Here is a 24,868-nt window from a genome sequence, read left to right on the forward strand (position 1 = left end):
TTATATTTATAACAGCCTCTCTTATTTATTTTTTTTAAAAAAAGACCCAGGGTTCAAACTCAGGCCCTCTGGGGTCAGAGTCTGTGTGCTTCACCCTCCGCCCAGCGCCCCTCTGGTGTCAGTGCAGTTCTCATGGGGTTAATGTGAAGATCAGGAGTCAGTGCCTGGGAGACACTAGTACAGATCTGAGCACACACAGTGCAGGTTACGCTGGCTGTTACCCTGTCATCACAGGAACGTCCCAAACCAATGAGTCTGAATCCAGTGACCTTTGAAAGTGAAGGAACCTGGGCACCTTCGTTTGGCGGTGGGTCCCATTGGAGCCAGTGCCCCAAAGAAAGCACTGTAACCAGCACCTCAGGGAAAGACTCAGAAATGCGGTATGACCGTTATTACAACCAGCGTTGGATTTGATAGCTCGGTTGTCATGCTATTTCTTACCTTGGTTAGATTTCATGAAATTAAAATACACAGACAAAAGTGGACTTTTGATTTCTTTTTTTATTTTTTGTGTCTCTTATGAAAATCAAAGGACAGGATTCAAGTGGCAAAGCTGGCGGCCCCAGGGTGGGTGGCAGGGAGGGTCGGGGCCATGGTCTGGGTGGAGGCACCGAGGGAGGAGAGGGGAGCTGCCCGCTGTGTGCCCTCAGGAGGCACGAGGACGCGGGGGCAGGAGGAGCTGATGAGGTTGTGGGGACAGCGGTGGGAGAGGCTCCCCTGGGCCAGCCCTGGCCCCTGCCCCTGAGTAATGGCAGAATTCCCTGTTACGGAATCAAACTGTCTGCTTGCCCAGTGGTTTGAAAAGCCCTTACACAATAATGGCACATAGAAGAATACACATGTGAACTGAAACAACCCAACCCCAGGAAGGAAGTCCAGCCAGATCCTCAGCAGACACTTTTAGAGACAAGAGATGATGAAGGAAAGGTGACCCCTTTGTGGTCCCCTCTGTCACGAGCTCTTCCCATGGCCGCAGACGGCTGTTCTCCTACACACACAGAAGGCGATGATGACAAAGTAGACCGAGCTCTTGAGGAGGAGAAGGAGGTAGGTATAGCAGGCACAGGTGATCATGAGCTGCAGCTGCAAGGAATCTAGGAGAAGACATCTTGGTTAGTTTCACCTGTTCTTTTGAGAGGATTAAAACACAGTGGTGGGGGAACGCGTCACAGTTAGAAGCATCAATGAGATTCCTATGAGGGGTACCTATCAGGGAAATCTGCTGGTGTTCACAGTGGGGTGGTTGGGGGCTTAGTAAAGAGAGCATTGCACAAAATGGAATAAACTGGTTAATCCAAATTCTCTGAAACTGTAGGATCTCATGCCTCAGTCACCTGTATTTTCTTTAACATCTCTCACTGTGGCTAGGATGTTATTAGGTAATGGCACTTCCTCTCCTATCAAGCTTTCGAAGACATATATGATGTCAAGAAATAATTAACAACAGTGATGACGGGCCTGACTTGACTACTGAATGGACCACAAGGCGAGTCCGTTCCTGAGGAAATTTCCCTTTTCCACGCTCCATCTTCCTAGAGTCAGAATTCCAGAATCACCAGCACTTGGTGTGGAAAATGATCTCAGGAGGTGATGTGCTCACAACTCACTGCCCTCAGTCAGCTCAGGTGTTCGCTGAGTTCCAGGCCCCCTGATACGAGGAATGAAAGAAGGATCATCAGGGCCAGAGCCAGTGCTTCTAAATTCACTTAGAACCTTCATGTAGGGAGAAAGGGCCACCAACTAGTACTGATTCTGGGCCAGCTAAATGGATACCCTACGGGAGATATTCCACATGTGTGACCTTATGTCTGCAATTACTGAGTAGGGTGTAATTGTTCCCTATTGGCGGATGATGACTGTATTGCTCAGAAAATATAAGGAATCTACCCATATTCATGCAACTAGTAATGAAAGAACTGGGGTTAAAGTCCAGCCTGTGATAGCGGAAGCCCAGGCTCTTACACCCCTGCCCACTCTGTCTCAGGGCTTTGACTTTGGGATTCTTGGTCTATATTTATATCTTAGAGGAGGGATAGAGAACTGAGTAAGTGCATGAACCGTTGATTCAGATGGGTTGGGTTGAATCCCCAGATAGAGCTGTGTGGCTTCATACAAGGGACTTAATTAATTGTAGCTCATTGCCCTCATCTGTAAAGTGAGGGGAAAATATTGTATCACCTCCTAGGAGTATTATAAGCAGTAAACAGAATATGTAGGCAAGACACAGCACAACACCGTGTGTATATGAAGCTCTCAGTAAGTGTCAGTTCATGTATTAGCTACTAGCGAGGACTAAAACTTAAAAAAAAAAAACAACTGCAGACAACTTGATATCACATTTCCCTAGTCATTAGAAACACAAGCCACACAAGTGGAGGAAATCCACTGTCGAAGTAATTCAGAACCTATCACTGCACCCCCTAATTTAGAGTCATGTCACACCAATACCAGCATTTACTGTGTTAAGTTGACTCCTAGGAAATGATGATAGATTTACTTAAAATATCACTCAGTCTATTTCTGCAGCATCCAGACATTCTGGTTTTTCTACCTTAAACCAAGAAAGTTCAAAAGTTAAATTTATCCAGAGGAAAAAAATGTGCTGTAGCGTGACATAAAGGCAAACCTAGACAAAAACTTACCACTTCCTTTTTTCACACAGGCATGTGTAGTGACCTCTACAAGAAATAAGAACAAGTATTAGTGAATTGTTTATATCCATTATTTGACAGTGTGCATCTCTGTGTGTGTCTCTGGATAGACAGACTGATAGGATCTCCGAGAGAGGAGAGAATCATTAAAAGTAAGATGCCTACAATCTGGGAATAGATGGTCTGGTTCAATGTAATTCAGTAGATCTAGTGCATATACTGTTTTCCGTATCCGAGGATGTTCAAGTTCATGAAGGGTACATTTTTGTTCTTCTTTCTTACAACTGAAGGGTAATATCCAAGACCATCTTGGTTTCCTTCTGTGTTCGCATCTCCTACTCCCCGAAGTGTTCAGGAAATACTGTCAAAAGAAAGATCGTCAGAAAAAGCGGCTGCTCTACATCTTCAGCGCCCACTGCTGACATGAAGGGTTGCTCCCAGAATGAATGTATCCAATCCCAGAATCTACAACAGAATCTCATGTTTGAAGGAGTCTGGCTTAGGTAAATTTCCCATCAAAATAAAAAAAAAGAAGTCAAACCTTTCCAGATCACACGTACCCCCAAGTATCCCCAACTCATGTACGTGATTTTCTGCAGTTGTGGAGTTTGTGGACGTCAAGATAACAATATAAATGAGGCTAATAGCTAGTGAGTGATTATTACTGTGCCAGGTACTTGCTTAAATACTTCATATGCATTCTCTCCTTTAACTTCCCAGTGACACTGGAGTGAGTTGTATTTGGGGGTATTCCAGGGTACAAAAGAGGAATAAAGATTAGAGGATAAGTCATATCAGTGATGACAGAGTGCATTCAAAGGATGGTCATGGGAGATTAAATGAGATAGAGTAGGTGGGAAGTACTTTGTAAAAAATAATCCATAGAAATACAGAGAAATTAATCTATAGAGAGACACCATAATTCCACCATGGTGGACACTGAAAACATCTTCTTTTCCAGAGATCTTAATTATTCTTAACAAATGAAATATTTATTACAGGAGCTCAGCATTTCAGTTCAATTCTTTCCAGGATAGAGAGATAGACCAAATCATATTTCTAGTTAATATGAAAACCTGAGGTGAAAGTTGTATTTACCTACAATGAAAAAAAAAAGGCAAACATTCATACGAAAACAAAATTTCTTTAAAAAAATAATAGACTGTTGGATGGAGGCAATCAGAGACACAGAGGTTGTTTGGTTCATGCTTTTCCCCCAGATGTGTTTTTGTACATATGATATGGTTCTAGTTTATGATATGGTTCAGGGAGATCTTTATTTGGTTTTCTCTAAAAAAATGGGTTCAAGGTACAAGTATCCCCTATTTTTCAAAAGTTTACACCACTCCGCTGTTATGAAAGACCTACATTAGTACCTGTTTTTGCTAACAGAAAGAAATCTGAAGAGGATTTTCACTTTTACGAGAAAAGGCTAAAGGCAAAAATAGCATTTAGTGTTTGTTTTGCAGCCAGCCATGATAGAGGCAGCGGGCACTCCAGCAACAAGAACAGCATCGCCAAGGCACTACACTCAGCATTTCAGCATCAAGCTGCCATAGCTCTGAACGCTATCTGTGAGCATCTGTGCCTTATCGCCATTTACTTTGCGCATCTGTTAGCAAGATCTGTCTTAAGATGATTGCTTCTTTGCTTTATGCCTTTCAGCTTAGGAAATGTTTCATAGGAACAATCTACTTTCAGGTAGAGGGTACACCTGTGTAGACTTTGGGGTAAATCCCAAGAAGGAAAATGTTAGTACACTCATGTTAGATGTTAAAATATACTTAAGAACTGACTTTAATATGTCTTTAAAACCTCTTTCTTTTCCTTTCAGGGAATTTATTTATTATAAGGTAAATAAAAATCACTTATCACCATGCATTGATTGAGGTAAAAACAACAGCATAAAAAGTTTTCATGATAAAATTTGTGTGAATATCCTAAGTTCTCTTTCTCAATCAAGAACTTGGACCAGATTCCTTTTATGAGCCTTCAAGATCACTTCATTGATTTGTGCTTCCATGTTATATTTTATCTTTCATTAAGACAACAAAAACAACAACCAACAAATCTTCTATGAAACAGCATTAGGAATTTAGTGTAGAATGACATTGACAGAAATGCCCTCATTCGCTGTGTTGCGCTGAGAAGCCCATGGGAGACATTTATTTCAGAAATTAAGTGCCAAGTAAAACACATTATGAACTGGAATTTCTCTCCTTTATGATCGTCATCACCATGGAACTTATCATTCATGTTTCTCCCTGATCACCAGCAAAATCAAAACCCAATAGGACCTTTACGCCCAAGGTTATGTTAAACTTACCCTTTGCGTATTTGCTTCCCCTCTGTTTCTTAGCTGTAGAAATAGAAAAGTAGGGTTGTTTTTGTAAGCTTACTCTAATTAGTTTGAGAAAAGCATATCAATAAATACAATGAATGCATGAATAAATACATCCGTGCTATGGTTTGGAAAGCAAGCGTTTTCACTGATGTTATTTCATTTGCTTTTCATTGCAGCCCCAGGACAAAGCCAAGGCAAGCGCTCAAATGTAATTTGATCATTGGATGAACTCACGATCTGAGAAGGTAAAGACCTGCTTCAGAAATTCAGACTGCTACACACCAAAATCTCTGCACAGTTTTGTGTTATGCTTGGTTGCCACTGGTTAAAAAGTTTTCCTAACTACAGAGAAAAGAACATGATTTCTTCTGGTGGGCACTTTGGTCTGTTAGGTGAATACTCAGGTCATTAAGTCCCGAGTCCAGTGAGTTATAGGACCACTGCCAGGGCCAAGGTACAGCCAACCCTCTGCCCACACTGTGTGGATATGTACAGCATCTGCATCAAAGGGACTCCTTTGGGACATCATGCCTGAATCACGAGAGACCCCGAGTGATTAGGAAAAGTGTATATTCTCTTTACTGTAGTGCATCCTCCTGGGACAGTAATTCACACGAGTGTGTTCATCCACACATCCCTCCAGGCCGGGCATGTGCTAGGGCTGCAATAAAAGTTTCTTGAGAGGCATTTACCGATGGCAAGAGATGGAGTGAGTCTGTACACTTTAGGCTCACCCAATGTTCAATTACAAAATTTTAGCTTAAGTGGCAGATAAAACACAAACCTCAAAAACATAAGACCATAATAAACATGCAGCAGTAATTATTCTACATTTTGTTGAGCCATGATCTGGCTTCCTCATATGAACACCATTTTGTCATTTGATAACTCATTATTTCTGGGTTCTACTTTGAGTGGAGTAAGAGTGAAGTGAGAGGGACTTTGCTTGCTGAGTAGAACCTTCTTGAAAGCTGTGTAATTGTTCTTATTTCCTGTTCAAGTAAGATCATCAAAAATGGAATCTTTGTGCATTTATTGTGTGCTAAATTGATAGGTACTTTGACATGCGTTGTTTCATTTAATCTATACAGCAACCCTAAAATACATCCTTGTGACCTTTATATTTCAGATGATAAAACTGAGCTGAAAAAGCTTCAGTAAATTTTTTTCTTTTTTATGTTTCAAAGCCAATACAATTTTAATTTTGCGGGGAAATAGCAGGACATTTATGCTACCATTAAATGTAACAACATTTAACAATTTATATTTGTTTGTCATTAATGCTTGATCGTAAAGGTGGGGTATTTTCTTTGAAATAAAGAATGATGGGAGGTTATGTTTCTTTATAATCACATACCTTTGTGAATTGAAGGGAAAAGAATCTCTCGATCAATTCCTCTTTTATTATTCTCGTGTTTGATGATACATACGTATTCATTATCCATTGACATTTTAGTCACGGTCAGCCAGCTGAATTTCATGTATGTATCATTAGTCTTGATGATATTTCCCTGCTGGGATTCCAGAACTCTGTTGCCGTTCTTTTCTTTCCAATAGACCTTAATAACATCAGGGAAAAAATTCTCTAGAAGGCAAAGATGTGTTCCAGCCTCATGGAGGTTTATTTCATCAATCGAAGGAAGAAATATAGTGGGCTTGGGAGACATGTCTACATCAAGGCTTCTATCTGTAGAGGATAATGGAAGAGAAGTGAAAAGAATTATTAGAGAAACATAAATATTGTGTGGTTTGGAACAACCTAGCTTATAGTAAAAGGAAGTAAAGCTTCCATTGAATTAGTTCTCATCATGGCCTTTTGTACACAGTAGATGTCTAGGTACATATTATTGCTCTTATTTTCAATGGGAAGAGATGTTCAAGAGGTTATATAACCTGCCCAAAGTCTCAGCTGTTCAGGAACAGAGGCTGGCTCGCACTTGGCTTTGGTTCCTTCTCCACTTGCTAAGTTGGAATATGACTTAAAACTGCCCCATAGCAATGCTTGGAACATTCAAGAACAAATTTATTTTCTTAAATCTCTTTTGTTCTATCACAGTAGAGTCTGTTTTAAGGGGGATGAGAGTGGGTGGTAGGGTTGGGGGAGAAGACCATGTAACTTTGATGGTCTCTCTACAGGTAAGAATCTTTAGTCACTTCTAAGCTATTTCCCTTTCCTATCCTGTGTTTTGTTAACACGCTCTCTTTGGCCGGTTAATACATTCTCATGTTCTGCATCTCTGTGGAACCTCATTCTTCATTTAACTGATTCTGGAATGTACCATATTTATCTTAATTCCTAAATAAATAAATGTCAGGAGCGGGTTATCATTTTAAAAACAATATACAGTTACTTGTATTAATGGGACTCTACCTCCACCTGTATTTGACAATCTATAAAGTTGAACTTTGAGCTTCAAATGTGGGTCCCATGCTCAGTTCTGCAGTGAAGAAGTTCTCCTTGTAGATTTCTAGTTTTGTACAACTTCTCAATGTCACATCTGAGCCACTCTAGATTTTTGAGGAGGGCAATATTAAAGTTGCACCTCCAAAACTGTGCCTTGAGTTTAGAAGTAAAACAGCAATACTTCCAATATTTCTATTAAAATATGTTATTTTTGGAAATGCTTTTATATTTACCTTACCAAGTAATGCACTTACAGAATTTTGTTCCACTTTAGAAAATGTTCATCAGGAACACATTTTGTTTTGGAATTTCATTTGAAGTTGAAGCATGACTAAGAAGGCACCGTTTTTTTTTTTTTTTTTTTTTTTTTTTTTGTGGTACGCGGGCCTCTCACTGTTGTGGCCTCTCCCGTTGTGGAGCACAGGCTCCAGACGCGCAAGCCCAGCGGCCATGGCTCACGGGCCCAGCCGCTCTGCGGCACGTGGGATCCTCCCGGACCGGGGCACGAACCCGTGTCCCCTGCCTCGGCAGGTGGACTCAACCACTGCGCCACCAGGGAAGCCCTGTATAATTTTTTAAAGCACTAACCAGTGAATCAAATTTTATTTGCTAAAGGATCATCATACAGAAAGTGACAGATCTAGAATCAAAGTCCATATTTTTCCCTGCACCACACACTACTAAAAATCATTTTTCAGGACACTTATGAGTTATATCTGGGTCACCTTTATTTAATTTGATTGCTATAATTTACATTGAATAGAGTCAGTTGAAAAAGGGGGACCGGAATGTTGCTTTTCAATTTACAAATTCATTTGTTTATATGATCACAACCACTAAAGAGATCAAAATATATAATTCTTTCATTTTTTTCAATGCTTTATCAACTTTGTGAAAATTTTAAAAAACTTTCATTTCCGTGGATCTCATAGGGTAGGAACATCCTTGAGAGATGTTCCCCCCTCATCCAGGCAAAATATCACCTTTAAGGCAAATGAGGAGGGAACAAATTTACCGGACTGAAGTTAGAAAAAATAAATCCACCTTAAGACATGCTTGAATATGGTTGCAAAGTTAAATATCTTGCTACTTTTACTAATCAATCTCTAACTAAATCACAAGTTGAACAATATTCGTCCAAGTTTTCCATCGGTTATTTCTGGAATCAAATTTAAAAACCACCTAAGAGTCTTTGAAATTTTCCAAGACCCAATGAACCTAATGTATCCACCACTGAGGGACACACACGTGGTCTAACTGGCAAACTCTTGCCAATGACCTCTGTACTAGGTCAGGCCGAGAAGGAACCATGCAGACTCCAAAGACCTGGATGGAGTCACCGACCTCTCCAGAGACCCCACCCTGACTCGTGACCAAAAGGGTCAAATCCAAGAATTCTGGGCCAACACCAGCACTGCAGCGTTCAGTGCCTGTATTGCTTGCCTCCCTCCCCTACCTTACTACAGAATTTAAAGAATATTTACCTGTAACAATGAGCTGTGTTCCAGAACCAAACACTTTGACACTCTTGCCATGTGTTAGCCCACTATCTAAAAAGCCTTTGTAGAAATCTCCCTCTGGGCCTGCTTTAAAATTGTGCCCATATTTTTTCAATATTTGTATAAATATATTAAGAAATGGCCCTGCTAACAATAAAGAAAGATGGAACTCAAGTGAAAGCACATTAGGTACGAACGTGGTCAAGAGTTGAAAAATTGAACCTGCTCTTATTGGGCAGCTTGGGTTATGTCTGTTCCCATCTCACCTCACATACGCTGGAGAGTATGATTCCATCTTTCCTCACCATTTTGCCTAAATCTTCTAAATATCCTCCCTTAAAGGGTTTTCATGTATAAAATTAGTTCATGCTTAGGGTATGCAGTTAATGTTTCTTTAATTTCCAAAGTTGAACTAGAAATAATGTATTTCATTATTTAATAAATGTATATTCATTACTTTTTATAGCTATTTTGTGATATATATGTATTGAGATGTAGGTATCTGGGTTAATTCTAAAGTAAATTCTTTCCAGAATCCAATCCTCATTTAGTAGACTAGATGAGTTGCTGCAGAGTGTGAATTTTTAATGATGACCTCTTAAGCTACTCATTGCTGAAAGACTGCTCCTTTCTACCTGAAAATAACCTTATGGTTTCAAGGGCATTGAAATAAAATCCTCCCCTGCTCATCAGAGAATCCTATTCAGTTTGGTATTTCTCAAGCATTTGGTATCACCTTTTCTGCACTATTTTTTAAAATTTTTATTTAATATTGGAGTATAATTGATTAACAATGTTGTGTTAGTTTCAGGTGTACAGCAAAGTGAATCAGTTATACATATACATGTATCTATTCTTTTTCAAATTCTTTTCCCATTTAGGTTGTTACAGAATATTGAGCAGAGTAGGTCCTTGTTGGTTATCTATTTTAAATATAATAGTGTGTATTTGGTATTTTTCGCTCCCATTATGTCTGGAAAAGCAGCTCAAAATTATACAATTAGTATAAATGCTATAATTCTTTTACCAGATTCAATATTTTTAGCAAATTTGATGCCAATACAGAAGGAAAATTGAGTGAAATGGTGTCAGAATGAATTGCCATTCTATAAAGATACTCTAAGAATCATATTTTGAGTATTTAGAAATTGCATATTCAGTATGACTTATATGATCTTTTCTGGGAGGAGCAAGTCATTTCGGTGCCATGAGTAGAAGAAGCAGGAGCATTATTTTCACACGAGTATTAATACAAATTATGAACTATTACTAATTAGGTAGTCAGTTACAAAATCCTTTTGAAAGGTCAGAATGCAAAAGATTAAATATTCAGAATATAAAAACATGATGTTTCACATCACATAATGGTCCAGACCCTGCACTTTGGAATCGACAAGTCGCTATTGGATCCCAAATTTTGCCACAGTAACTAGTCATGTGCCTTTAGGCAAGTAACTGAACTTCTCTAAACCTCAGTTTCCTTATCTATGAAATGGGAAGAAGAGGATTCCTGTTGAGGAAGGAGTTAAGGCACTGAAACTACTTATCTTGGCGTCTGGTCCTCAGTAAACAGTAGGTGATATTATTATTATTCCCTTTAATGGGATGGTCGTGGCCATTTCATCAAAATCTTCCAGTAAACAAAATATATGGATTTTATAGCTATTACATCAATTAAGAAAGGAAACAAGCTCATCAATGCAAGACTTCCTACCTCTCTGGCAGCCACGGGCCAAAGAATATGGGGCCCAATCAAGCCAGAATCTAGAAGGCTTTTCCACTAGACTGGAAGCTGTTTGAGTGTAGGGACCTGTTCTATCTGTGTCTTATTCACCCTTTTATCTCCAGCATCCAGCACAGAAAGTGTCCTCGATAAATGTCTGCTGAGAGAAGGAGCAAATGAGAATATACAACCATGCAGACTCTTTTCACGGGCTTTGGAGCTGAGATGGTTCACTGAGTTCACAAATCCCATGAAACTGGTCCATATCCAGGCAATGTAACAAGAGTTGTAACTGCATGAATTTCAGCTGACCTCAGCCTATCTCTGAGAAGCTAGAGTAGCAAGAAGTGGGATTGATTGATGTTCTATAGTCATTTACTATGAGAAGTTTTTTGCACTGCTGTTAAGGATGAGATGAAAACCAATAATGTCATTTTTTCAGGTTATTGGGAGAAAGGGGCAATGTGTTTATCTCAAACTATAGAGAAGAGGTAAATATTGTTTCTCATTTAAAAGCCCATCCATAGCGCTTGCCTGGTGGCTCAGTGGTTAAGAATCCGCCTCCCAATGTAAGGGACACGGGTTTGATCCCTGGCCTGGGAAGATCCCACATACCACAGAGCTACTGAGCCGACGTGCCACAGTTACTGAACCCACGTGCCACAACTACTGAAGCTTGTGTGCCTAGAGCCCGTGCTCCGCAACAAGAGAAGCCACCGCAATGAGTAGCCTGCGTAACGCAATGCAGAGTAGCCCCTGCTCGCCGCAACTAGAGAAAGCCCCCACACAGCTACAAAGACCCAACACAGCCAAAAATAAAGACACAAAGGAAAAATAAAAATGTTTAAAAAATCTATTTTAGAAAAGCCCATCTATAAGAAAAGCATTTTGAACCAATAACTTACAGCAATGGATTACAGACATGGTCCTCAAAATACTTTAATTTCTACCCTGAGTCTATTCTTTTTTGGATAAAAAGTTGAATTTCTAAAGGTAGAATTTCAACTGCTAATGAGCAGGGAAAAGAATAAGCCATTTACATTTACATTTACATTACATTTACATTTATTTGTTTCCATATACAGCAACCAGTAGCTGCAAAATTGCTGTTCAGATGCTGAGGACAGGAATGTGGCAGTCAGATAACGTGGAATCCTAAAATGTTTTTTGGTTTTTTTTCTAAAAAGCAACTATGAATTTTTCACTATTAAGTTAAAATAGAAAAAAGTTACTTACCAGGGAGAGTTACTATGAGCTTAGTTCCTTCTCCAAATATCTTGATCCAACCTGAGCTATCACAATGGTTAGAGCACCTACAAAAATCTCAGCCTTCTCCTAGCTTCATGACATGACCAGCAGTTTAAAAACTTTGTAGTGAGGTGGATGGACCTGGAGTCTGTCATACAGAGTGAAGTAAGTCAGAACGAGAAAAACAAATACCATACGCTAACACATATATATGGAATCTAAGAAAAAAAAAATGTCATGAAGAACCTAGGGGTAGGAAGGGAATAAAACACAGACCTACTAGAGCATGGCCTTGAGGATATGGGGAGGGGGAAGGGTAAGCTGTGACGAAGTGAGAGGGTGGCACGGACATATATACACTACCAAACGTAGGGTGGATAGCTAGTGGGAAGCAGCCACATGGCACAGAGAGATCAGCTAGGTGGTTTGTGACCACCTAGAGGGGTGGGATAGGGAGGGTGGGAGGGAGGGAGACGCAAGAGGGAGGAGATATAAGAACATGTGTATATGTATAACTGATTCACTTTGTTGTAAAGCAGAAACTAACACACCATTGTAAAGCAATTATACTCCAATAAAGATGTTAAAAAACAAACAAACAAAAAAACTTTGTAGAGTCAATTTGATCTTCCGGTTCTTTCAAACATCTCTGAACGTAGGTTTCATGGCATCTGATATTTTGTAGATTTTCCTCAAATCAATTGACCCAAATGTCTGTTTTCCTCCGAGTCAAAAACTTTAAAAAGCACTGATAGAAAATGAAAAGGATAAAAGCAGGAAAAGAAGAGTTCAGCACCAACTGGTCAACCAACTGCTTTTCTAAATTACCAGGAAAAATATTCAGAGAATTAAGGCTTTTTTAATTTCCAGGTGTTCAGTTGTGTTGAAACTGCTGAGTTTGCATCAAAGAAAGTCTCTTTTGTTCTCACAAACACCAGGGCTGCTCCATTAGTGATTAGGGAATGTATTTCTGAAAGGAGGAAACGCTTCAGTAACTGAAAATGCAAATATGCCAACACAAATATACCGAGCAAGTGAACAAAGTTCTTCTTTTCTCCTAAACCGCTTTTACCATTGGGCCACATGATTTTTAAAAAGGCAGTGTCAAATGAGAAAATAAGTCCTGTGGTGACATTATTTTTCGTGGGATGAAAGAAGAAATTTGTAGCATTCTGTCTCTTTGAAATAATAGATTCCTTATTTAAACTAAACCTTAAAAACTAAGTCTAGTTCTCTGATAAGTTGAAAGATGCCGTCTTGGGATGCTGTCCTGTAATGTTATGTCACTCAACATGGATCAGAGGAAAAAGAAATTGCAGCAGCTGAGTGCTCCTCTGAATACAGATGAGCTGTCCAACTGCCAGGACCCAGACAGGATAGGGCCTGAATATCCCCAGGTCCACTCCAGATCCACTTGGTTCCGGCCTAAGTCCTGTGAGCAGTCATTGCCTCTGCCCTGAGAACGAAAGTAAGAGGAGGTCACAGTGGGCAACTGTTCATTCACAGCAGCTCAGAACCCCCAACACAATGGGGGAAGACCTGGATGAAAATCATGTTTAGAAAGGGTTTTTTAACTGAAAATTCAAAGGTATTATTACTTGGAGCTGTCAAATACCCTTTGCACCTATTGTAGACATAAATGATGTCCACTCAATTCCTTTCTGATAGTTTTTCCTCTGTTTTACTTTATTCCAAGAAAATGAGCAGAATTATAAGGTATTTTAGGAGTTGTCTATATTTCAAGATCCATGAAGGTAGTAAAATACAAGAGTAAAAAAGAGTTACAAAATCCTTTATTAAATTACAAAAACTATATGAAGAGTATAATATTTTACTAAATATATTTACTAAAGTAAATATAATTTACTATAATATTTACTAAATATTTTTATTTTACTATAATATTTTACTAATATAAATATTTTACAAAAGAGTAAAAAAGAGTTACAAAATCCTTTATTAAATTACAAAAACTATATGAAGAGTATAATATTTTACTAAAGGGCATAAAATAAAACCTGAATAAACAGATGGATACCATATTTGTAAAGGAAAAACTCTCGATCATAAAGATCATAAAGATGCTAACCTTTCCTAAAAGCATGTATATAAATTGACCTCAATTCCAACCAGAATTATGATAACATTTTATTTTTTGTTCTTTGTTGTAAAATGTTGGGGTGGACTAGATAAGTTGATTTTAAACTCTGATGGGAAGAATAAATATGAGATAATTGAAAAATATTTTTAAAAACAATGGTGAAGAGACATTGAGCATAGTAGATTTTATCACTTACTACAAAGCTACTGACATAGTTAGGATAAAGGTGTAAGAACAGTGAAATTTGTATAACACAGAAGTCCTCCAGAAGATGATCCAAATGTACGCAAATATTAAAATGTGATCTGGTATTTTTAAAAAATTTATTTATTTTTAAAAATTCATCGTTTTTGGCTGCGTTGGGTCTTTGTTGCTGCACACAGGCTTTTCTCTGATTGTGGCTACTCTTCATTGCGGTGTGTGAGCTTCTCATTGCGGTGTCTTCTCTTGTTGCTGAGCACGGACTCGAGGCTCACGGGCTTCAGTAGTTGTGTCTCACGGGCTCTGGAGCTCAGGCTCAGTAGTTGTGGCACATGGGCTTAGTTGCTCCACGGCATGTGGGATCTTCCCGGACCGGGGCCTGAACCCATGTCCCCTGCAATGGCAGGCGGATTCCCAACCACTGCGCCACCAGGGAAGCCCCAGTGATCTGGTATTTTTTAATAATAGGGAAATAATAGATTATTTGAAAACAAGCTTTGGACTATTGATTACCCCGTTGGAAAAAGCAAAAATAGCTCTCTACCTCATACCATATAAATTGGGTTCCAAGTAGATGACTATCTAAGTGAAAGAGAATCTAGAGATGTGAGCTGGAAAGAAGTAGGGGACTAACTGGGTCTGTTGTGTAGGGGAGCTTCGAAAGGGAAGCGGATTAGGAGGCACCTTTACTTAATAATGTTTCAGAAGGAGAAAGTTGGAGAATGTTTATTTTTTTCCTGTATTTTCAAATAAACATGTTTTGAAAAGAATAAATGGTGGTGACTTACTGAAGGTTTTAGTGACATGATCAGAAGGTAAAGTAAGAGCAGGAAGGTGGGTCGGTCAGGGGAGCAATGCCGGTGAAGCACACATGTTTCAGAGACAGTCGCCATGAGCCACTGAGAGGCATCTGAGGACCCAGCTTGTTGCAGTGACAGTGAGGACGCATGGAAGGGCAGGTGCAATAAATATTAACAGGTTTATCAGAGCGTCTAAAGAATTCAAATAGGAGAGATCAAATTACCATTAAGGAGGTTGAAAGTGAAGAAAAAGACGTTTTAAAACCAGAAAGATTCAGGTTCCGATTCTAGCCCCTCTGCTCCTGGGGAAGTGTCCTTGGGCACATTTCAGAGTGTCGGTTTCCTCATCTTTAAAAGGGAGGGGATAATATCTGTTTCTCAGGACTTTTGTAAAGTGCACATGAGATAACGTGTCTAGAAAAGATGCTGCAAAAGTTCAGGAACAGAGAATTCATTTTCTTGGAAAGAATGGAAAAATCTTAGCGTTGTCTACAGAATCATTTTGCTCGTAACCCTGCTTTATGTAACACGTGCAAACACACATACCCCTCACTCACCACATTCTAAGGTGACCGACAAAGGCAACTTAAATTCTTCTTCAGCATGAGGAAAGAATACAGAAATAACAAACAAGTCAAGTGAAGTAAAGCACAAGTTTCAAAAGGACTCCTTGAAGTTTTGCATTGCCTTTTCAGGTGTGATGATGATTTCATAGTTGACCAAACTCAACCAAATTTGGCAGATCATCAGAAGTTATGAATCTCATAATTATTGTCAAGATTATGTGGTTATTTCTGTGCTGGGCTTGCTGATTACCCTGCACGTGTCAGCTGGAAAATAAGAGTTTCTTCACTTGCACCAAGTCAGAGAGAGAGAGAGAGAGAGAGGAGCGGGAGATCTCTGCCTCAGAGCTGAGACTTTTGGTCTTGGACTTTGTCTTCACAGCCAGTTCTGTTCTCAGATAGCACACCATAGGCTCTGGCCTGGTTTGCGGTTTCCTTTCTACCAGATGAATCCACAGTTCGCAGGGTCTCCTGTCTCCTCCTTTCAGATCTCGTATGACGAGAAATACCTAAAGAACTGTCAGGTTTCCTCATTTCTTTTTTCTGAATACCAAAGAAAGCCAAAGATGTGGGAGGTCGAGAAAACACCACCTGTTTTTACCAAGTATTCTTGCATGGTGTTAAACGACACACAGACCTTTGCTGTTTACTGAGATAGGAAAGTTTGGGGGGAAAATAATGCAAATTGTGCAGGTTGGGGTGAAGGAATGGAATTGAAATCAATAATTTTATTCTGGCTACTTATTAGAAATCCAAGAAGAGAGCTATTTAGCTGTATTGTAAGGGTATAGATTTTGTTGTTCTTGCTGTTCTTCATGTTATTTTCAAGTCTGGCTGGTAAGAAGTGCAAAAAGCAGATCGGGGCTACCAAACTTGGAACCAAGTGCACGACCATCCGGTTAGGATTGGTCCCAGGTTTCAGACTGAAGAGCAGGAAATTAAGGGCTTGGTTGGGCAGGTCCTTCGGTAAGTGGCAAAGAATTTACAAACGTATTCGTGAAGAAAGCAATCCCCACGTTTGATGTGTATGCCAGAAAAATTATTCCAGTCGTTGAGGATTTCACAACAGATAGGAAGCTACAGAAATGAAGGAGGACTGGTAGTAGGATAATAGGGTAGCCATAGGAAAACAACAGGGAGGTAGACAGAGCTGGGAGTCCATCCCCTGCTGACCCTTATCCCTTCTCAACAGTGTGGCAGTCACAAAATTTACCTACAAATCAGACTTAATTGGGTTATGGGGACATCACTTATGAAGACAAGCCATCCTTGTCACAACTCCCTTTGAGAGAAATGCAATTGTGCTAAAAGGAGTTCAACGCTAACCACAAGAGAGGCAAGAAAAGGCACTGGACTGAGAATCTGAAACGCAGGTGTGTCCCACCTCTGTGGTTAACTGGCTTTGCAAAAAGCCACTTGCCATCTCTGGGCCCCAGCTTCCTCATCTGAAGTGTGGGCATTGGATTAAATTTGTCCTAAAGGCCCTTCCTGTTCCAACAACTATGAACCCATGATTAAGAGAATTGAAGAGTCTGTCGTGGTTGCCCGAGTGTGAGGGGGGTTGAGAGTTAGTAATAGAGAAGGTTTTCTTCCAGGTCCCTTCTGACTCTGTGACACTGTGAGATCCCAGTAGGCACAGTAGTAGGGGGCTTCATCGGACTTGGCAACGTTATTGATTATCAGGTAAATGATTCCATCCTCTTTCTTGTCTGTCTCCAAGCTGGAATTAGGTTCATCCAGCTTGTAACTGTCAGCAGAGCCATAAAGGATTCGCTTCAGGGGCTCCCCTTCTTTCTCTTGATATCAGTGCACAATGTCATTCTCCAGGGGAACCCCAGACAGTTTGCAACTTATGTGCACTGTTCTGTCTAGTCTTCGGGGAGAGGAGAGTTGATCCTGAGAAATTCTCATGCTGGTGTCTCCATCTGAAAAGCAAGGGGGGCAATCAGAGGCACTTAAAAAGGCTGACGCTGGTCGCAAAAACAATGGAAAGACAAAAGACAAGAAAGGAGAAAAGTCAACCTACAAACCCAAGCCAAAGATACAAGGAAAATACACGTGGATGGCATGACCAGTGATTAGTAAGAATGGGGTGTGAATCAGGACAGGACAGAGGACGCCGTGGCAGCCCTGGGTCTGTGGAGGCAAGAATACGGGAGGAAGGTGTGCTTTAGAGCCAATGAAAGTCTTTCACAGATAAAATGTGTCGCGGTGTGATTTTGATCATCTTCCTGGTATAAAGGAGCTTTCAGACTCCCGACAAGCTCATCAAAAAACATTTATGTTGGGGCTTCCCTGGTGGCGCAGTGGTTGAGAATCCGCCTGCCGATGCACGATGTTCGTGCCCCGGTCTGGGAAGATCCCACGTGCCGCGGAGCGGCTGGGCCCGTGAGCCATGGCCGCTGCGCCTGCGCGTCTGGAGCCTGTGCTCCGCAACGGGAGAGGCCACAACAGTGAGAGGCCCGCGTACCACCAAAAAAAAAAAAAAAAAAACAAACATTTATGTTATAATCATTTGATGTTAACTTCACCTTGGGAGAAATGGTCTCCTACTTTTCCTTTACGTGTTGCTTCAAACACACTTATCCTTGTGCTCGTTTTCACTCTGTGAGTTATAGATTTTTTGTATGGCTTTCATGAGAATTAGAAGGATATTGGCATTACTGTAGATAGTAATACATGACTAACGATCCCACAACCTTATACAGAAGGTTGTATATTATATAGATCATTAGTTTGCAGAAAGCTCACAAAGTTGGGTAAATACTAACAATTACTGTAGTTATCGCTTAGGATACTATGACGTTATTATATGACATTTCTTCATTTTGCTGTGAATGAAGAAAAGTGTTGAAGGAAACAAAATCCCCTTGTTTGCAAGATTGCCTTGTTTGCAAAAAACCCTGCAATTTTTTTTATTCACCATTCTTAGTTTGTTAGCATTAAAGCTATGCTTTCCTGTGGTTTGGAGGACAGTGTAAGATGTGATTTTTAAAGGGTCCTAAGCTCCTATTTTAGTTGTGATGGCTCAGTGAAGTGGTTTAGTCATAGTTGGAAAGGACACTGTGAGTTGTTGAATACCGTGCTGAAACGTTCATAGGTGAATCTCATTCAGTCTTCAGCAACCTATGCAGTTGTTAGCACCATGCCCACTTAAAATTGGGGAAACATGGACCTAGAGATTGTCATACTGAGTGAAGTAAGTCAGACACTGAAAGACAAATATCATACGATATTGCTTATATGTGGAATCTAAAAAAAAGGTATAAATGAGCTTAGTTACAAAACAGAAGTAGAGTCACAGACGTAGAAAACAAACTTATGGTTACCAGAGCATAAGTGGGGGGGGGGTGCGGGGCAGGGATAAATTGGGAGATTGGGACGGATATATATATACTCTACTATGTATAAACTAGATAATCAACAAGAACTTACTGTATGGCACAGGGAACTCTACTCAATACTCTATCATGATTTATATGGGAAAATAATCTAAAAAGGAGTGTGTGTATATAACTCATTCACTTGCTGTACACCTGAAACTAACAAAACACTGTAAATCAACTCTACCCCAATGGAAATTTTTTAAAAATAAATAAAATTGGGGAAACAGAAATAAACATTTCAGTAACTCTCCTATATCACCCTGTCAATGAGTGGCTAAGCAGGAGTTAGAAACCCAGTCCGATGGCACTAAAAAGGACTTGTATCTTCCATCACTCATTCATTCATTCATTCATTCATTCATTCTTCTTTCCAAGCCAACACATCACGTTCAGCACTGGATTATGGCTTCCTTCCCAGGAGGCTCCCATAGATGGTGAAGAGCAGAGACAATTTTGGGCACTTACAAACCGTGCCAAGACCCCAGAGGTGAGGATGGAGGATAAAGTGACCTAACTGAAAGAAGCCTCAAGGATCAGGTCCTTGGGCTACTTGCTCAGACACTGCTCAGGACACACGTGCAGGAGAAAAGTCCTCTATGCGAGGCAGAAAGGAGGAGGGGTGTGTGTTTGCACAGGTGTGATGGCGGGGGAGGGTTTTTGTTCAATGACAGCGGCGCCCTGGCGCACCGTGTATCCCAGCAGGCGCAGTAGTACAGTGCCGCGTCCTCCTCGGTGGCTCGGTGTATCCTGAGGCTCACCAGTGAATTACTTGGCCATTTCCTTGCTTCGTATCTTTCCTCACTAATCCCTTGTTCCTGAACAACATTTTCATCGGAGGAAATATACAGAATTCGGTTTAGAGGCTGCGCTGGCTTCTGGCGGTACCAGTGGATGTAGCACTCTTCCTTAACATATCTGTTTTTATCTGGCGTTCAAGAGATGCCGTACTTCCTTTTTTCTTTGTAATGGATGTTATGCGTTGTGTTATTTGAATATCTCCACTTGTGTCTGAAAGAAAAACAAGGGGAAAAATTAGCGAAGTTCTGATGTTCGTTACCATCGTCTACATGTGTTCTCTTCTCATGAAAAGCCTGGGGACTGATGTTTACATTTTCTTCCCAAAGAATTCAAGGTGATGATGGAATTTGTCAGCTTAGCTTGAACGACCACGTGACGCGAGTCCACCTGAAAAGGGTGATGCGACTGCCCGTGATCTATCCCCTCCCTTGGGTGAAGCCACTCACATGTCCAGAGCGAAGCCGCCACCAAGCCCTGGGGCAGGAACAGCGTGCTGCCAGCTCTAGTCAGGAGAGGTAATTGAAGAGTGGGAAGATTGCAGAGCCAACCGGAGGACTGATCTAGAACGAGGAAGTGGTGCCCGGAACTCACAGCTAAGACCCATAGACTGCAGAGAAAGGGGCTCGTGGTGATGCTCAAAACATCTTGCGGAAATAGGTCTGCTAATTCATCAGCAGATTCCTCTCGTTACTGTGTGATTTTCACCAACAGTGACGTTAGCGTTAAGAACCCATTTTCTGGTTAAAGGACTAAAGTCCTTTATTGGTCTAACAGAGGGAGGGAGAGGGAGAAGGAGGGAGAAAGAGGCCTAAGTGCACACTTGACAAGCCTCATGGGAAACTTCTAATCTAGCACCTTTGACGGTCACTACACTGTGTCAGGCAATCTCAGATGTAGGCTAAAGGGACAGCTTACTTGTGTATGCTGCTGCTCTATACTTTAGATAACCCAGCTAAAGAAGACACTTCAGATTCTCTTATTTTTGAATGTGACCATTAAATGGGATCCTTAGCGATGCCGTGTCCTTGTAGTGCCTTAATATACCTTAAAAACAAAAGCCATTGTTGTTTCCTAATATATAATGAGTGCATCCTCAGCATGGATCTTAAAGAAATACAAACAGAAGAGAAGACGGTCGCTTTTTGTCCCATCGCTCAGAGACAATTACTGGGTAACAGTGGGTACATTCGCTTACAGATTAATTTCTGTTCATTTAAAACATTTGTTTCACAGAGACATGATGATATCGTATATTTAAGGTTGTGCTCTGTCTTCATTACTTAATATGGTACCATGAACATTTTTCTACTCTGTAAGTACTTCCTTGCAGTGTTCTGACTCTTAGCAAGGTTCCCTGGTTCACCACCACGTTGACTCTCAGATCACTTAGGGTCCCACAGTTTCTATTCTTTTTACATGGCCAGTCCACAAAACAGGAGCGCATAACAGGAAATCCATGACACAATTCATCACTCAGTTTTTTTTTTTTCTTAAAGATCGTTTTGTGACCTCAGATTAACATCTTTATTCTTTTTTTTAAAAAAATATTTATTTATTTATTTATGGCTGTGTTGGGTCTTCGCTTCTGTGCGTGGGCTTTCTCTAGTTGCGGCAAGCAGGGTCCACTCTTAATCACGGTGCGCGGGCCTCTCACTATCGTGGCCTCTCTTGCTGCGGAGCACAGGCTCCGGACGCGCGGGCTCAGTACTTGTGGCTCACGGGGCCCAGTTGCTCCGCGGCATGTGGGATCTTCCCGGACCAGGGCTCGAACCCGTGTCCCCTGCATTGGCAGGCGGATTCTCAACCACTGCGCCACCAGGGAAGCCCCATCACTCAGTTTTGAACCCCTGTTATGCCCCCTGTGTCACCTAGTGACTGGATACCAAAATACACTTTATCATCTGCCTTGCCTTTCATGTTTCCTTTCCTTACTGCTCTGCTTGTTTGCCTGCACCTCCCAAATAAATTACTTATACCCCAAGTCATATATTCTGGGGAACCCAAACTAAGATAGGTAGGTATTGATGGAAGACATGTTCACATGTTGAGGTATGGGGAAGTCATTCTTGCTTATATTTCATTTGGCTTGAACTTTGTGCTAACTAGAACAGCCTGTCTTATGGCCTGTCAAACATATATTGCACATTTGCTTTAACCATTCAAGAAAAAAATCAAGAATGATTACCAGATTATTTAGAATGTCCACTTTGAAGATACAAATGAATACCCTTCCCTTCCTATGTGGTCAATGCTAGTACTCCTTTGAAGATGAGATTTCCTTTCCAGGCACCAAGGTCAAGCTGAGTCGCCATGTACATACTCATCTGTCTCTTTGAGACCTTGATGAAGTGTGACCTTGTCACGTTCAATGTCTGTCCTTTGTTCCAACAGAAACAAAACTGTTTGAGGCATCCCAAATGGAGCCGGGTGCCATTGTGGATGTGGTTTCCGACACGTTCCTGCATCACGGAGAACTTGAATTTTCTGAAGTGTATCAAACTCAAGGACACTACAAGCCCTTTCAAAAACAGTGTCTTCTAGTAGCTGCCAGCTCAGTCACCCTTTACATCTTGCCGACTCTAATCCTAATTACTGACGGAAAAACTGTGGTCCTTGAATCTGTGTCTCCTAGGCTGTCTTCAGGTTAGCTCAAGTAAAAAAATTTGGGGGGCTTCCCTGGGGGGCTTCCCTGGTGGCGCAGTGGTTGAGAGTCCGCCTGCTGATGCAGGGGACACGGGTTCGTGCCCCGCTCCGGGAAGATCCCACGTGCCGCGGAGCAGCTGGGCCCGTGAGCCATGGCCGCTGAGCCTGCGCATCCGGAGCCTGTGCTCCGTCAGCAATGGGAGAGGCCACGACAGTGAGAGGCCCGCGTACCGCACAAAAATAATAATAATAATAACTTTAAAGGATTACTGTTTACCTTCATTTATTATACTCCTAGTACACATCATTTCTTTATGGAAATTCAAATTTTTTACCTATACCATATTTTTTATGCCTGAATAACTTCTTTCAACATCTCTTAGAGTAGGTGGGCTGGCAATGAAATCGCTCAGTTTCTGTTTTGTCTGAGAATTCTTCAATTCTCCTTGACTTTCGAAGGATATTTTTGCTGAGATGTCAGTTTTCCCTTCCAATATTTTAAAGATTTTTGTCCATTGTCTTCTCGTGTGCATACTTTCTGAAGAAAGTCTACTATTTTTTCCCCATCTGGCTGCAGACTTCCGCCCCCATTCGGTAACTATTACCGCAAAGGAAATCACATCTCCATGCCTCTGTTTCATCACCTATAAAATGTGAATCACGATAGCACTGATGTCAACGGATTGTCCCAAACATGAGAAAAATTAGACCTAAAGGATTTAGAACAGTGTCTGAGAAAGAATAGCAGCCTGAATAAATGGACTCTGTGACGCTCTGCAGGTTCCCGGCAGAATCCCGGGGAAATGGATCCAGACAGGAGTATCCACCTTGTTGTGTGATCACCTAATGCCCCTGGAGGTCAGAGGCCTGTGCAAAAGGAAGTGCGCCGGTCGGGCTGTCACGCAAACCCTGAGTGAGCAGTCCACAGTAACCCCCGTCCTGCAAGGGAGGGCTAGAGCCCCATCCCACACTCACCCCAAATACGTAGGGAGTAACCAAACTCTGAACTTATTCAGGATGGCCTGAGAGAGTTGAAGTAGCATGGGATTTGGAGGTTTAAAAAGTCATTATGTCTTGCTAAGCCTCAAATTATTAGTATCGAAGTGGAAAAAGTGAGAATTACGTTGCAACCGTGTGGTGACGTTGATATAAGATGTAATATCACCAGCGTGTTTTCTGGCAATGGGTGATTTCCTCTTTGAGGATGAGCCATGTAACTTTCAAGTAATCGCTGGATAGTGAAAACGCGCTCTCTGTCTTGGGAGACTTAGGCGCGGCTCTCAGCTGTGCAGCCTCAATAGCTGCTGGTATTGAGGATGTGGGTGGGCACAGAGCTGGAGACTGTTCTTGTGTGTGTCGCCCAAGAAACTCTAACGCTGTGGACATTAAGCCAGCTGGCACAGTAGTACGTGGCCTCGTCTTCTTTCTCTAAGAATCTTATTTTCAAGGTAGATGTGGAAGTGGGGACGTCTTTTCTGGCCTCAATCTTGTTTTTCTTCCCTCCTAAGTGATTTAGAGCAGGGTCTGTTACGACGTATGCTAGATGTTCTATACCCTGATCTGGTTTATGCCGGTACCAGTGGATGTATTCTTTGCTAAAGTAGGCAGAGGACAACTTGCAAGATATAACTGCACTCTTATGTCTTGCTCCAGTAACTGATATTTCAGGTTGCTCCCACTTTAATTGCCCAAGACCAACTGCAAGCAAAGAAGAGAAATTCCCATAAACAAATGACATGTAAGGAGGCAACAATAAAGACCTTCTTCAGTCTCTCCTGTAGACTGAAATGATTCGGAGGCAACTCACAAGCCCAGAGGGAGGAGAAGAGGACTGCTTCCAGGAGTGCCATCTCGTGCCCAGACTGGCTCCCTGGGAGGAGGTAAGAAAGTGAGGGCTCTGTTGGCAGGAAGTCTCAGGCCAGTGGCAGGAGAGCCAGGCTGGATCTTGTGTCTCAGAAGAAGCGATGGATCAGGTCGGGTGGTTCTCTAGGGTTCTTCATGACCTGCTACGGGTATGAGCAGTTCTGGTTTCGTGGGGGTTTTCCTGCCCCTGAGTGCTGGGCAGGTGGGCTAAGTAGGCTCACGATCTGGAAAGAAAACCCTGAGATGAATGCGTATACCTGGGGGTGGAGCAGTTTTCATAGCCACTCACCTCATCCCCCTGAAATTCCCTGCTGTAGTAACATTGCTACAGAAATATGAGGACGTCCCTACTCTGTTCTTTCCCTATGTCTATCTTTCTGTAACTGGCTGGTGAGCCAGGACTCGGGTATGAAAACTAACCTTTATTTTTCTGTAATGCTACAGAAAAAAGCTAGACACTAGAACATCTCCTGGACATGATTTTAAAATTTATTTATTTAATTTATTTATTTTTGTCTGTGTTGGCTTTTCGTTGCTGTGCACGGGCTTTCTCTCTAGTTGCGTCAAGCGGGGGCTACTCTTTTTGCAGTGTTCAGACTTCTCAGTGTGGTGGCTTCTCTTGTTGCAGAGCATGGGCTCTAGGC

At 41.3% G+C, this 24,868-nt stretch overlaps 1 protein-coding gene across 1 annotated transcript; it reads right to left on the minus strand.

Moving 5' to 3' along the window:
• Positions 1-510: 510 nt before the first annotated feature.
• On the minus strand, positions 511-24,211 carry LOC131762646 (T-cell receptor gamma chain C region C10.5). Its single transcript, XM_067042874.1, has 6 exons — positions 24,169-24,211; positions 23,737-24,059; positions 8,884-8,926; positions 6,353-6,682; positions 2,643-2,678; positions 511-1,094 (listed from the first exon to the last, which is right to left on the minus strand). The coding sequence occupies exons 1-6, from the start codon at positions 24,209-24,211 to the stop codon at positions 952-954; spliced, it is 918 nt and encodes a 305-aa protein (XP_066898975.1). The 3' UTR covers positions 511-951.
• Positions 24,212-24,868: the final 657 nt, after the last annotated feature.

This window comes from Kogia breviceps, chromosome 9 (genome assembly GCF_026419965.1).
Source record: "Kogia breviceps isolate mKogBre1 chromosome 9, mKogBre1 haplotype 1, whole genome shotgun sequence".
In the NCBI taxonomy this organism is placed as follows: Eukaryota; Metazoa; Chordata; class Mammalia; order Artiodactyla; family Physeteridae; genus Kogia; species Kogia breviceps.